The sequence below is a fragment of the Suillus discolor genome (assembly GCF_016758755.1).
Source record: "Suillus discolor strain FC423 chromosome Unknown F5147scaffold_4, whole genome shotgun sequence".
NCBI lineage: Eukaryota > Fungi > Basidiomycota > Agaricomycetes > Boletales > Suillaceae > Suillus > Suillus discolor.
Genome location: NW_024541251.1, coordinates 477,955 through 491,866, shown reverse-complemented (window position 1 = coordinate 491,866; position 13,912 = coordinate 477,955). Strand labels below are relative to the sequence as shown.

The window sequence follows — 13,912 nt, the reverse complement described above, 5'->3', positions numbered from 1 at the left end:
CTCAACCGACGATCAAAAAATCAACGTTGAAGTCCTGTCATGGTATTATTGTCCTGTGTTCCTGAGGCAAAGCGATGGTTCGAAAACTAAATACCATGTGCTCCTCGCAAGATGAAAACATATCTCTCACGATTCTCCCCTCACGCAGCTACACGGGCGCTCATCCCTGCACTGTCAGTAACTAAACGTCTACAGATCATCACGCAGTCGGAGCACCGTCTTCACCTCCTCTTTCCCTAACCCCCCTGATCCGAGGCTCGTAGCGACATCCAAAGCATCCTCCCAGCCATCTCCTTGACCTCCAAGGACTTCCTTCACGGCCCTATCCACTTCCTGCCTGCGTGCACCGAGAAGTCTGCCCGCGACCAATAATCGTGCCCAAGGACCCTCAGCCCTGGCCCGCGAAGTTCTCAAGGCGACCTGACAAGTTTCCGCCCACAATTCGCTTTCCGCATGTACGGAACGTGCCTGCTCCCGTGAAAGTCCTGTCCGGAATTGTCCCCGGGTAAGTCCGGGGCGAAAGAGAACTTCGCGCTGAAGAATGTGCTCGGAGATGAGTGTTGCTATCCGCCTATATACTTGCGTTGTCACGGCAGTCGGAAGCGTGTTACGGAGGAAGGTGAGGTGAGCAGACAAGAGAGCAATAGATGGGAGGAGACTTGGGGGCACGGCGATGCCGTCATCTGCATTTTGAGCGTCACTTCCATCTTTGGGACTGTGATAACGGTCACTACAAAGAACGGTATAAGCTGAGTAGAAAGATGAGTGACTCACGATGTGATAGCCACGAAATGTGGTTTCAAGGCAGATTCAGTTTCACCACAAACTTGACTCACGAGTATATCTTCTGCCCTTGACGCAAGCTTCGTGTACTGTGTAATTAGTTCCTCAAAGATAGTGCAATTCGGGATATCGCTCTTGCTGGACTGATGATCTGCAGAGTTCGGCAGTGATGGATGCATCTCCGCCCGAGAACGAAGGGCTGTCTGATGGTTAATTTCTGTCCACAATTCCAAAAAGAACTGTCCGCAACAGGTTGTTTAGCTTCAATGAGGTCACAAAACGCCAGCCGCCTCACCTCTTCCTCTCCCCATCGTTGCATTGCAGACTCCACGTACCGCGCGCTGAGCAACGCCTTGCATAACCGCTGACTGCCCTCAACACCTCCGGTCAACTTACGCGAGTCTGTCTTAGGCCCTTCGACACCTAGTGCGCCAGGGACCGCTCGCACCAGAGCAGATGAAAGTGTCTCAAAGGCATCCAGGGAGGAAGACACGCGAGAATAATACTGCTCGAGGATAGGAAGCTGAATGTGAATAAGGAAACGGGTGCGATGGGCGAAGGAGGGAAGGGGAGAGTAGCGATCTGTTTCACCTTCAATGACGAGCACATCAAAGAAAACTCATACTGTACCAGTAACTTGTTCAACGAGAGCTTTTATTCGTCGAGCTGAGTTCGTAGCCTTCAATTCGGCCATTGAGCGGGAGAGCTTGTGTTCATCGGATTCACTTGAATCATCGTCAACAATAACCCATGCGTCTGGAGAACTGATGATTTCATGGTACTGGTCCTCAGCGACTGTTAATCAAACAGCTTAGTCTTTCACAGACAGACGAATGTAAAAATAAACTTGCATTTCTTCTCGCCTTCTAGCCATGCATCAAACCACTCCTTCTGGCAAAGAATGACAGAACTGACACCTCCTTTCTCCTCAGTCTTCTTTGCCTCTGTGCCGACCACGAATTCATAACCTAGTTCACGCATATTGGAATCGAAAATCAATGCCTGATAAACTGTGTGCGCCAACAGGGCAGGGCGAGAGAGCACAGTCGGGACGGTGCGCCGCAACTTGCGCTCCAGGATTGGGACAAGGAGAGTGATGTAGTTTTGCTGATGTTATGGTCTGCCGTCAGGCTGCAAAGATTGTGTTTAAAAGTATCAGCTCACCCATGCATTAACATACTGGTATTTTGTGCCCAAGAGTAAACGTTGTATAACATTGTCCATGAAGGGTCGATGGTCAAGAGCAACGTTTATTATATGTGAGAGATACCACTCTGGCTGTCGCGAGCAATCAATACAGATGATAGAAGACAGCGGGAACCAAACCTTATCAAGGCGATTTGTCTCTCGTTCAGTTTCGAAATGGTATTTGAAGCGAAGGGATATCGCATGCGCGAGTGTTTCTAGTGGGTATAAGCCCTGGGAACCTTGGTTTGTCGAGCCCTCAATATTCTCGCCGCTGTGTAATTTCAGTATAGCATGTAATGTATAATTCAGCTTCACTGACATTTCTTGCAGCAATATCAAGTCTTTGAACGCAGTTTCGAAGGATTTGCGGTCATGCACGCTCGCAGCAGGATAATCGACAGCCATTGGCCACTGAAGATTCTCCAGCACGCTATTCAGTTTTCTTGATGAAAAGGTAAATTATCAGACTGTCCCAGAGCATAAATCGAGACTTACGTAGAAAATATCTCTTTTATATCTAACCACGTTTTGTCACGGATACGCCGTACAAATGTGACAAGATGTAGAGACTGCTCGGCACTCCCGATATCTTGCACACTGTCGCATGCCTGACCAACACTACTAACGAAGGCACTTAGCCTACTGTATTCCGACGTCGACGATTTGGAAAGTGGGGATGTTGTAGCGCGCAACTGCGCCAATGCTCCTTCGCTGAGAAATAATTGTTTGTTTCCATCGACAAGGGCAGATAAAATTGAGAGATGGTGCACACCTCAAAGTCAATGTACGTTCTATGACAGCTACATACGCTCGCACGCTTTCAAGTTCCTTCAGTATGCGATGCATAGTCTCAATGTCCTCAAGAAGAGTGGGATTAGCTTCCGATTTCGACGGAGAAAGAGATGAGACAAGCTCGTATGAGAGGTAAGTCATCTCGTTCTCTATCGACTCTCTGTCCTCCGCGAGCCCACGAGCAGTGTCAAGGTTAGCAAGTGCTGCCACGCGAGTTTTCGTTATGAGTGAGTCAATTGATTGCTGAGATGCAGAGAGCTAGCTGACAACGAATAAACTACCATGAATTATTCAAATTATTCAACCCACCTGACGCTGTAGTTCTGAACTCCGTGCTTTTGTTTGTGACAGGACTTGGTCAATCCCATCGAGGTTGTCGATGTGAGCGAAGTTGGAGTTGAAGTACTCTAGTGCAGACCGATGCGCAGCAGATACATTGGGCGGTTCAAGCAAGCGCTGTATCTTCTGTGAGGACATTGCGGATGGTCTCTGAGCTAAACTGAATCTCAGTCACCACGTTGTAGGCTGACCACATAATTTCAAATTCAAATTCAGATTATGCCCACGTGGTTATCTAATCGCAAGTCCTTCTTCCCATACTAAAGACACTCGATGGCGTCAAAATGAGTGGAGAAGACGAACTGTTCACAGAGTAATACCCCACGCTACAGAACTCCATCTCTATCTTGAACTCTCATGGCTGAGGTTAACTTTAAGCAAGCAAACGAGAGCTACGCTGCCACCTTCGGCGATAATGGCAGATTAAGCATTCCACCATCCAAGCATCTTGTTGTCGGTAAGTACTTGCCAGCACACCTGTGAGAGCTCAGCTGACTCACCGATAGTGACTTGCATGGATGCTCGCCTTAAGTGAGTTGTAATTGATAAGGAGGCGTGTCCGCAGACAGTGACCGTCGAACAGTCCTGAAGAGTTCCTCGGCCTGAATTTAGGGGAAGCACACATTATTCGGAATGCTGGGGGCCTTGCGTACGCCAAAAACATATTACAACACCTATGCTCTGCTGAATGAGTTCCCATTATATTTAGCAAAGAATCCCTTCGTTCCATTATCGTTTCACAAAGACTCCTCGGAACTAAAGATGTGCTCGTCATTCACCATTCTGATTGTGGAATGCTCACTTTTTCCGATGAGCAACTTCGATCCAAGGTCATAAATGCACATCCTGGAGATACCAATGTGTCCGAGGCGGTAAACGACCTGCAGTTTGGACCCTTCCCTGATTTAGATAGGAGTGTGAAAGACGATGTCGCGTTCTTGAAGAATCACCCGCTTGTTCTGCAAGAAGGAAATATCACTGGATGGGTGTACGAGGTTGAAACGGGAAAGATCAGAGAAGTTGCGTGATAAGACGGCGGTACAAAGAATGGTCTAGTGTAACCTGTACAAAGAATGATCTGCATGAGATACAACCTAGTGCTTCATGCTTGAAAAATGAGTAGGACCTATCAGCAGCAACCGAGGTTAGAAATGAATGAATAGCCACCTACAGCATTCATGAAGCTACAAACGGCCGCCCTTCAACTCCGCGACATATCGCACAACCTCACTCCAGTCTCTAGCCCGGCGCACCGAAAGATGGGTGTTTGCTTGCTCCAATGCCTTGTCCCCTCGCCTCACATCCTCTTCCAGGAACTTTACCCCTTCTCTTTGTAAACGGACTTCATAAACCATATCGTCGCACTCATCTGAAGCCACTGATAATCGCTTGTTCCACTCATATGAGCCGAAAAGGAGTACCGGGGGAGGTTTTGTTACTCCATCTAATGGAATATGATATGCGCAGGCCAACGCATTTTCCATCGAGTCGTCGATCAGCAGTTCGGCTCCAATGTCAATACAGACCTCCGCTTTGCTCAACCGCGTGGCGACTTCATGTTCCTTTTGTGCACCCGTCAAGGCGTCTACGCCATCTGTCGCATGCTTTGGAGAATTCGCAAACTTGCCGGTGCATATCATGCTATGAAAACATCCAGGGAACCAACGTTCGACCCAGGCCCAGCTGTCAGCATGGGAATCTTTGCCTCGAGCCGTAACGATGATCAAGCGATAGCCCAGCGCACACAAGGCCTCTACGCCCTCGCGTGCACCAGGTACGGGCTGGGTCTGCGCCATCAGACCGCTGGTGTAGAATGTTTTGACTTTTGTTTGCGTGGTGTGAGGCGTTCCCCAAAATGGATTCTGGAGGAACAGACAGATTGGATATGAACAATCACTGCATCAATAAAATACGTTCTTTTTACCTTCCAGTAGAAGTAGTCTGTACAACGTGACCATGATGCACAGGGATGTCAATTCATGACTTACAGTAAAAATCATTGGTGGTCATCTGGGTACCATAAGTCTCGTTGTGCCCTTGAATAAACTAGCTTGCACCCAGTACTCCTCATGTAGATGAGTAGAATACACGTACATTGCGCTACGACAGCGTTGGTACAGCTCAACACGTCATCAAGATCAATCGCGATGATAGGTGCAGAGGAGGGGGGTATAGATTCCTTGAGCTCTACAATTTGCTCAGCGGTAGTTTCTGCAGTGAGCTCTGGCTCATGCTCTGGGCTGGATGCTCGGTAGGTATCGTTCACGGACATGGCGCCGGGTGGTATCGGTGACTGTATCTAGTCAGAGGAGACAAAGAGTCAAGAGTTATTGCAATTCGCTATCCATAGCCTCCTTGGTGTTTCGGATGAAACTTGCCGAATATTGATGATCCATGGCAAAAGGAAATTGTGGCTGTGAGGTCCCCCGAGTCTGCCGTCGTTCGTTCGGAGGAAAACAATATTTGTTTCCGAGTCGTTTTCGATACGAAAAAATTGCAGCTAGCTGTATACCAGTACATATGCTACGTAGGATACATCCTGCCCCGAGGCGCGATTTTTTCCACATCAAAAACATATTTGGTGTGTCTCCGTGTGCTGATTCGTGTACAACAAAAAGTCTGTGCTTTTTTTAAAAACCGGGAAACGGTGCCCCGTGGGCTCATGGGGTACTGGTTATTTTCAATGATGACCGTGACAGCACGCGCTTGCCAACCCGATAATATCATTGCTTGGCTGTCATTCTAGAAACATCTCCCTTCTCGCTGGGTTCCTCGCTTCCCACAGACCTCCGACCATGACGAGCGCGCACTGTCTACTATCACTGGCGGGGTTTTTCAAAAGTTTTCAATGTTTGATGCGCAGCACACTCGTCAAGAGGTCTTTTTTTTCCGCTTCTTGACAGACCTGTGGGAAATATCGTGCTCTATCACACCCAGGTGAAATCTGATTTTTTTGCGATGATGTTTGAGCGGCGGAAGGAATCCGGTTGTGCGATGTCAGTTTGGCAGGGACTGGATATACTGTTTCAAAATTTGTCACAGCAATGTCACACTGGAGTTTTGTAGCTCCGCAACGGCACGCTCGGCAGAATTTTGAATCTCGATATCTGAACGAGCGTTCGAAGGAAATCAAAGATTCTATGGATTCGTGCATGTACATTGTATAAACCAGCTATTCACAGTAAGTAAATCTAAATGTATGTATGTGCATTAAGTGGAGTGGATATGATAGAAATAGAATGAAAGTGAGTATGTTCACAAAAGTGTATAATCAAAGACTGGATGTAGGATATATACCAACGAGGATTAAACTCACAGTCCAGGTCATTGCGCTGGTGAGTGATAATAAGGTGGATAATAAAAGGGATCATGTTGAGGTTGAAATGATTCGAGGTGAGGATGTTCTTGATAAGGTGTATTACATAATTGCAGATGACAGCTTGCCGAATGCAGAAGAGGATGTGCGCCGAGCGCAAGTGGAGGTTCATGTTCATTGTCGTCAAGCGTGTGAGAAGATGTTGATGCAACGGGTCGTGATGGCGGCAGATTTTCTTCCTCGATAGCTGCCCGTTGTTGACTATCGCGCGTGTCCCTGAGATTTCGCGGAATAAATTGACCTGGCCCATCTGGAGGCTGCTATAAGATACACCTCCCCTGTCGGTCTTACTTGATGTACAGTTTTTGAGCGGAGATTATAATTGATGCTGCACTATAGTCACGGTGCGGCATCCACTCTTTCAACAAATTCACTGATAACATGGTTCTGCCCTCATTCAATCGCGATATAGAAATCGCAGTGGTAAGCATTATTTGTATAGGGACAGAGATTGTTCTCCCTTGGTTTTTTTTCCTGTTTGACAAAGTATACAGATTGTAGCATTACAATCATTAACGCTCAGTGGTGTGACATATGTCAATGGATGATTTATTGTGAACACAACTGCTCGATGTTTTCTGTAAGATCTTCACAGCTGTATTCTATAGACACTAGAGAACACTGGCTAAAATCACAGAATATTTTTATGCAGTGTGCAGCTCGCGATATGATGATCAGCGAATTTTGAAACCCAATACCCATTTTGAAAAACCCCGCCAGTGATAGTAGGGTCAGCGCCAAGCAACCCCCGAAGGCACCTGCTTAGTCATCCTAGCCCAAAAAATTAAATATAGTACTGTCAAGTTGTACGGAGGCAAAAATATATTAATAAGCTTAATAAACTCAATATCACATGCCACCAATACCCTACACTTCTTGGTAGGCGCGCTTCAGGCTACTTGTCACTGTGCAGAGTGGTAATCGCACCCGAGGTAGGATGGTAACCTCGAAGCTTCGCCCATTGGATCAACGAGTAAAACAACTCGTGCAGGCGTATGCCGCGCACCGGCCTCTGGTACAACGAGGGCTCACGGTTGGCTTCGTTCTGTATGTGCTAACGGCTGCATATCGTGGTCTTGCCGCCCACCAAACCACAAGGAAGGAGAAAGAGAAGGACGTGGCAGATCGAAAGAACGGAAAGCCTGCCCGTGTTGCCGTACGCTTCTCTTGCCTTGATCCCGGCCATTCACTCATATTAGCCCGCAAGGTTGATGCCGTATTTTATCAAAGGCTGGGCATGATCTTGCGTATTGTGATACCAAACATACGCTCCAAGGAGGCCCTGTTGCTTTTCATGCATTCAAGTCTCCTCATTTTCCGCACTGCCATCTCGTTGTATGTTGCCGCTTTAGATGGAAAGTACGTTCTTCAAACAACTTGAAATCAGCGTGTTTTGAAAGTGTCATGTATGATCCTCATAGAATTGTAGCGTCTCTCGTACGCGGACAGTCTCTCCAATTTCTCCTCAACATCATACGATGGTTACTGGTTGCAATTCCAGCTACTTGGACGAATAGCTGGCTTAGCTACATCCAGAATAAGCTCGCTCTGGCATATCGTACTCGACTGACTAAAGAAGTGCTTAAGATGTACCTTGGCGATGAAGCAGATGGCCCAGAGGGCAAAGTTTATTATAAACTTTGTTAGTTCTGCCTACTCTCTCAGTGGAATATCTCAGTGACTCTTGTTATCCAGCTAATCTTGACGACAGGATAAAGAATGCTGATCAGTGAGTGAACTATTGAATCAAATAATACATCATCGATCTCAGATTTGAACAGGATGATAACTCACGATATACAACGGTTCTCCACGCACCTTGCCGTAATTTACGCGAACCTTGCGAAGCCAATCCTTGATGTGATACTTTACAACTACCAATTATCACAGAATGTAGGGGCAGAGGGTCTTGTCCTTCTCACTGTTTTAGTTCAGGCATCTGCTGCGCTACGTAAGTTCAATTTATATTGAGCGCATATAATTCGCTGCTAACACAAATGCAGTACGTGTTCTAACTCCCTCATTTGGGACATACACAGCTCGGTCAGCTGCATTGGCCGGCTCACTTCGACATACACATTCTCGCCTCTCCGAGTTCGCAGAGGAGATTGCCTTTTTTGGTGGCGAAGAGACGGAGAAGCAATTAATCGAACGCGAATATGCTGCACTCGTTCAACATGAACAAGGAGTCATGAATAAGAGATGGTGGTACGGGTGTGCGGAAGAAGGCATTGTCAAGTGGCTGTGGGGTAGCTTTGGGGTATGTATTCGTCAAGCAGTGAGTTGGAACAACATAACAATTATTTTAGCTTGTCGTCTGTGCAATCCCTGTTTTCTTCAAGCTGCCTGGAATATCAAATTTTGACCTAGGTAGTCGCACAGAAGGCGAGTTATAATAGTCACTCCAATACCAAGTCGCTCAACGTTCTACAGGTTTCGTGACAAACCGAAGACTACTTCTTTCTTCATCAGGTGAAATCATTTGATACTTCATATTTTACTGCTGACATGCATCCATAGATGCCATAGGTCGCGTGATGTACTCGTATAAAGACCTGGCGGAACTCGCGGGCTATACCTCACGAGTGTCCCTTCTGCTTGACACTATGTCAGACATCCGAAAGGGCAAGTTCCAGAAGAGTCTTGTGAGCGGTGCAACTGAGGGAGAGAATGCAGAGAGTACGTGACTAGTCCACCCGTAACGCAAGCACTGAATGTAACACCCTTAGTTTTGCGAAGTCGTGGACAAGTTCTCCTCTCGGACGATATTCAATTCGAGAGCGTCCCAATCATTACGCCAAATGGTGACATTCTTTTGAGAAGTTTAACCTTCCATGTCAAACTTGGGGTAAGATCATATGCGACGCGTATGTATGGTGTCTTATGCTAAATAAAATTTGAAGGAACACATGTTGATTGTTGGTCCAAATGGTATGCATCACTGATTTCGTGATCGTTGTGGCCTCACTATAATGTAGGTTCTGGGAAGTCTTCGCTGTTCCGCATCCTGGGCGGCCTTTGGCCTGTTTACGGTGAGCTTGATATATTCGGGGGATGCATTAGTTTCACCATGTCTCCAGGCGGTATTGTTCGGAAGCCCCCCGCGTCAAATTTCATGCTCATACCCCAACGACCTTATCTTTCTGTCGGAACTCTCCGTGACCAAGTTATTTATCCGCACTCGCAACAAGATATGGAGGCCTGTGGGTGAATAATATCGCGTTTGTAAATCTAATTATAAGACGTGTCCTAGGTGGAGTGACAGATGCGGACCTCCTTGCGGTACTTGAAAGGGTCCAGATGGGAAGCATCGTTGAGCGAGAAGGGGGTTGGGATGTTGCGCACGAGTGGAGAGATGCGCTTAGCGGAGGCGACAAGCAGAAGATCGCTTGGGCGCGACTCTTCTATCACAGACCCAAGGTAATCACATACCTTGCTCTGGTCACTGAACGTTAATAAGATGGCTGCAGTATGCCATTCTCGATGAAGCAACCTCACTCGTCCCTCCTGACATGGAGGGTACAATGATGGAACAGGCAACTGCCCTCGGGATTACGCTACTCACCGTATCTCATCGTCCATCACTGTGGAAGTATCACTCGACGATCTTGCAACTGGATGGTCAGGGCGGATATATCTTGTGCGTCTCATTTTCATCTCTTACTGCAAATGCCAGTTTAGCTGTCCTTGTAGCACGCAATTGGATGCAGAGAAGCGTTTGGCCATTCAAGAAGAGAAGCAGGACCTGGAGACGAAACTGCTTGAAATGTGAGTGCCCTGCTTAGTGGCCAGGTTGAAAAGTCTTTTCACATCTTGCCGTAGACCGAAGATGAAGCTGCGTCTCGCCGAACTGCGACTTATCGCGGATGCAAATAGAAGTATGTAGTAATATTTTTGACTGTAGAAGGCAGATATCATTATCATAATTACCACACCGATAAGTCTAAGGCAGGTGCCTATCTAATCAGTGACCGATCAGATAAATAAGTAAGAGATTTTATTCGGACGCGGGTAAGGTGCCGAGATGCCGCGGCGTGCCGGAACCAATCGCAAATTTATACAGTGGAGGTGCAGTGCCGGGTATATCGTCGTCCTGTTTCCTCCGCACAGCCAGTCGACCACCTCTCCCACTTCCGCCCCGTCATGCACATCTTCTCCCAATCTTTCAAGTATGAGTGAGTATCTTCTGTTCATCGCAATTTTCTACAGCGTGTTCACTATGTAATTTCCAGTCACTCATGGTCTCACGTCGTCATTGGAATGTGGCACAAATACCCGAACCCACATTGTACTCACGTCGTTAACGTCGATGTTCTCGATCGTACGATTGATCCATTAACTGGAGTAATACGGACGGAGCGTGTCCTTGGGTGCAAACAAAAGGCGCCCTCATGGATAGTCAAGGTCAGCCGTTCTCATGTCCGCACACGACATGTGACTAATTCTTGTATTCGATCGTTTTAGCTCTTTGGTGGCTCGGAGGATGCTTTTGTTCGTGAGATATCCTTCATAGATCCCTCAACGCAAACCGCGACGATCACATCCGTCAACCTCTCGCTGTCCCAATTCGCTACTTGCTATGAGCGAATACAGTATAGACCGATGTCCTCCACCCAGACATCATTCATACAGACAGCAGAGATACAGGCGCGGATGGCCATGTGGAGGAGTATGACAGACAAGTTCGAGGATTGGTTGGTTCAGCGCTTCGAGCAGAACGCTATTTCAGGTAAAGCTGGATTTTCGGACGTGCTCAGAACAATGTGGGAGGCCAAGGAACAGCAGACTGCACCATCATAGAGCAGCAGGATATCTAGTCCGTTTCTTCCTTTCGCTTGCACTTTTAGCATGTTAGATGCGTCCCACGGAACCCCCCTAGACCACATTCAAAACGTCTGCTCCTTGGACGACTTACGTTTATTTTACAATACAGAGGCACATGTATTATTTGGATTCTTGCACACATCTACGACGAGCATGCAGATCCTTGACACTAGGTGAAGGATATCATTTAGACTTCTTGCTCGTACGCTTCTTCCCATCCCACATCAGTGACATGATCATCGCCTTTTTCACTCTCGTCATCCTCTCCTTCCCCACCTTCTCGACGCGGCAGGGGCGCTGGTCGTTGACTTCCAATGCCCCCTCCGTCTTCCTCAAGAACTATCATGCCTTCTCCGTCGCTCTTATCATCCATAGTATATAAATTGTCCTTGTCATCGAGGGATGGAGCTTGTTGTCCATCAACAAAAAGGTCCTTGAGTGCATCGTAATTGATCCGTTTACTGTACTTGTAATTTTTCTTGATGAGATTCCGCACTGATTCGGCTGCTGTATTTCCAGACGGCATTGAGTCGTCACGCGGTTTCGTGCTGGTTTTGCGACGCTGAAGAATACGAAACGTATCAGTATATAAAGGCAAAGTTCACAAGAAAATATTGTGCATGGCATGATACGAACTTTCCGACTTTTAGGTTGATTGGCATCAGCTGGTTCGCCCTTGGCTACAACAAGTGACCGCTCAGTTATGGACATAAATAATCAAGAAATCATACCAGCTAACGCCTCCAAATAATCCCGGTTTATCTCCACCCAGACGCGTTCCTTGATTTTTACCTCCTCTTCGGTGAGGAGAAATTTGTCAAGCTCGTCCTCATCCAATCCTAGTAAATCATCGACTTCGGCGAACTGGGCCTGTCGGCGCTGCTCAGCTTCGTCCAGAGCGTCAAGAAGAAGTGAGCCCTGCGTATTTTGCAAGAAACTGGCAACTTCATCAGCGAGGGCCTGATTAACAGTTTCATCGATGGCAGCCACTGTTGACGAATCAAGTTCGGGAGATATCATATTTGACGCCGGTCGTAAAGCAGGATCAATATTGGCATAGACTTCCTCGGTTTCGTCCGGGTAAAACAGCGGCGCCGGTTCAGATGTTCCGGAAAGGATACCCTGATTAAACAGGGCTGGGTCAATTATGGGTATCTGAGGTGGGATTTCCTCCACAGGCGGTGCCAGTTCCACCCGTTCCCCTTCAGATTCGCTACCTCTCCTTTTCCGTTTGCCTTTCCGCTTCTGTGTCTTGGGTTTGTCTTTCAGCCCACCAAGAGCCTCTTCCCGCTCTTTCTCTTCTTTCTCCTTTCCTTTTGTGAAGGCAGGAGGATCCATCTCTTCATCTAGCCACACCGTCCTGAAGTCGGCAAGCGTGAGCCCTCCGCTAGGAGTCTTCTTGAATTCATCTAATCGTTTCTTTAGTGTGGTATCAGCGATCTTCACCACTTGTACAATCTCTTCGACTGAACGCCGGAAGTTGTTCATGCGGGCGGCAAGGAGGAGCGCCGCACCACAAATTCCTGCTGGACGACGGCCCCGAGTGACCCAATCACGGTCAAAGCGTTGTACAAGTCGAACGGCATCAGTGGCAACTTTATGAGTTTCTTCGCCAAACTCGAGCAACGCTGCGAAACGGGAGATGTAATGAGAAGGGTCGACGAGAGGGAGCTTTAAATTCAAAGTCTGAACGAGTTGGAGGTATATGTGGCCCAGCTCGAAGACATTGACCTGGAAATAGAGATAAGATCTTGTATCGACAAATACATAATTCCTTACCTGTAGAAGATCAGAGAAGTCTATAAGCATATAATTACGTGTCTCTTTTTGTCGACAGGCAACATATAGACAGACAGCAGCGACATTATTGCTTTTGCGACCCTTAGTAAACTTGTGTTCAACGGCGAGGGTGTAAAGACGCGTTGCTGCAAGGCAAACAATTTCAGATAAACGCAGAGCGCCAGCAAAGTTCTGAATCTTTCTGCTAGCTAGTGAATCATGAGGTCTGTTATGACTACGATAAAAACAACGACTCACCATTCGCGATAGTTTGCTCGCGGGACTCATTACTTCCTCTATTACCAAATGGACCTGACATGCGAGCATGTGCTGGCGGAGGTAGACTGAGGCTCTTTGTCCGCAGAACATCTATGACCAACACTTACTTGAACCCTGACCGACGTATGATCCCTGAACCATGGCCGCGCCAGCAGAGGTTTCTCCAAAAGTGACCTCTGAAACTATGGTGTTCTCCTCCACCACCGTTCCGCATTTGACACAAAAGCCATTACCGGCAGCTGCATCGTACTCAATAACAGTCCCTCCGCAATCCGTGCATACAGTCTAAACAGGGATTGATGTCAAAGATGAAGTATAGTGATGCAAGAACCTACCATGATGATAAGAGGGCTCGGATACAATGTTATACGTTATTATGAACTCGTTAGGACGGTATGGGCGGTCGAATCTTGCGTTGCCCAGCTCTTGCAAATAAAAAATGATAATGATAAAGTGGTGGACTTAGTGTGACATGATACGGTGGAACAGATCATCCGAGTCGAAGGGATTGCAGGTTAACCGTAAGACCGGACTTTCAAATCCACTGTCTTA

General features: G+C 47.3%; 6 protein-coding genes across 6 annotated transcripts; 3 read left to right on the top strand and 3 right to left on the bottom strand.

Moving 5' to 3' along the window:
* Window positions 1-16: 16 nt before the first annotated feature.
* On the bottom strand, window positions 17-3,253 carry F5147DRAFT_669163 (RINT-1 family protein). The gene is made up of 11 exons (XM_041435433.1): window positions 3,073-3,253; window positions 2,744-3,021; window positions 2,467-2,682; window positions 2,291-2,413; window positions 2,110-2,242; window positions 1,948-2,061; window positions 1,635-1,890; window positions 1,414-1,578; window positions 1,079-1,365; window positions 775-1,022; window positions 17-715 (listed from the first exon to the last, which is right to left on the bottom strand). The coding sequence occupies exons 1-11, from the start codon at window positions 3,238-3,240 to the stop codon at window positions 190-192; spliced, it is 2,514 nt and encodes an 837-aa protein (XP_041298446.1). The 5' UTR covers window positions 3,241-3,253; the 3' UTR covers window positions 17-189.
* A 33-nt stretch (window positions 3,254-3,286) lies between these two features.
* F5147DRAFT_252338 (carbonic anhydrase) lies at window positions 3,287-4,208 on the top strand. Its single transcript, XM_041428841.1, has 4 exons — window positions 3,287-3,559; window positions 3,609-3,633; window positions 3,686-3,751; window positions 3,812-4,208. The coding sequence occupies exons 1-4, from the start codon at window positions 3,460-3,462 to the stop codon at window positions 4,128-4,130; spliced, it is 510 nt and encodes a 169-aa protein (XP_041298445.1). The 5' UTR covers window positions 3,287-3,459; the 3' UTR covers window positions 4,131-4,208.
* Window positions 4,209-4,286: 78 nt separating this feature from the next.
* F5147DRAFT_742643 (uncharacterized protein) lies at window positions 4,287-5,374 on the bottom strand (the record flags this gene model as incomplete). The annotated part of the gene is made up of 4 exons (XM_041439554.1): window positions 4,287-4,964; window positions 5,027-5,043; window positions 5,091-5,138; window positions 5,197-5,374. The coding sequence occupies 4 exons, from the start codon at window positions 5,372-5,374 to the stop codon at window positions 4,287-4,289; spliced, it is 921 nt and encodes a 306-aa protein (XP_041298444.1).
* Window positions 5,375-7,339: 1,965 nt separating this feature from the next.
* Window positions 7,340-10,451, top strand: F5147DRAFT_669148 (ABC transporter transmembrane region 2-domain-containing protein). The gene is made up of 17 exons (XM_041435432.1): window positions 7,340-7,634; window positions 7,686-7,837; window positions 7,900-8,120; window positions 8,174-8,207; window positions 8,260-8,429; window positions 8,482-8,738; window positions 8,788-8,863; window positions 8,912-8,950; window positions 8,999-9,157; window positions 9,208-9,326; window positions 9,382-9,409; window positions 9,457-9,510; window positions 9,559-9,681; window positions 9,732-9,898; window positions 9,949-10,118; window positions 10,172-10,246; window positions 10,301-10,451. Exons 1-17 carry the CDS (start codon window positions 7,416-7,418, stop codon window positions 10,362-10,364), a joined length of 2,127 nt encoding a protein of 708 aa, XP_041298443.1. The 5' UTR covers window positions 7,340-7,415; the 3' UTR covers window positions 10,365-10,451.
* A 170-nt stretch (window positions 10,452-10,621) lies between these two features.
* On the top strand, window positions 10,622-11,278 carry F5147DRAFT_566270 (MSF1-domain-containing protein; the record flags this gene model as incomplete). Its single annotated transcript, XM_041430792.1, has 3 exons — window positions 10,622-10,653; window positions 10,711-10,882; window positions 10,943-11,278. The coding sequence occupies 3 exons, from the start codon at window positions 10,622-10,624 to the stop codon at window positions 11,276-11,278; spliced, it is 540 nt and encodes a 179-aa protein (XP_041298442.1).
* Window positions 11,279-11,383: 105 nt separating this feature from the next.
* On the bottom strand, window positions 11,384-13,865 carry F5147DRAFT_252258 (BRF1-domain-containing protein). The gene is made up of 7 exons (XM_041428840.1): window positions 13,696-13,865; window positions 13,468-13,645; window positions 13,340-13,411; window positions 13,082-13,290; window positions 12,034-13,033; window positions 11,939-11,982; window positions 11,384-11,864 (listed from the first exon to the last, which is right to left on the bottom strand). Exons 1-7 carry the CDS (start codon window positions 13,696-13,698, stop codon window positions 11,490-11,492), a joined length of 1,881 nt encoding a protein of 626 aa, XP_041298441.1. The 5' UTR covers window positions 13,699-13,865; the 3' UTR covers window positions 11,384-11,489.
* Between the last annotated feature and the right edge of the window lie 47 nt (window positions 13,866-13,912).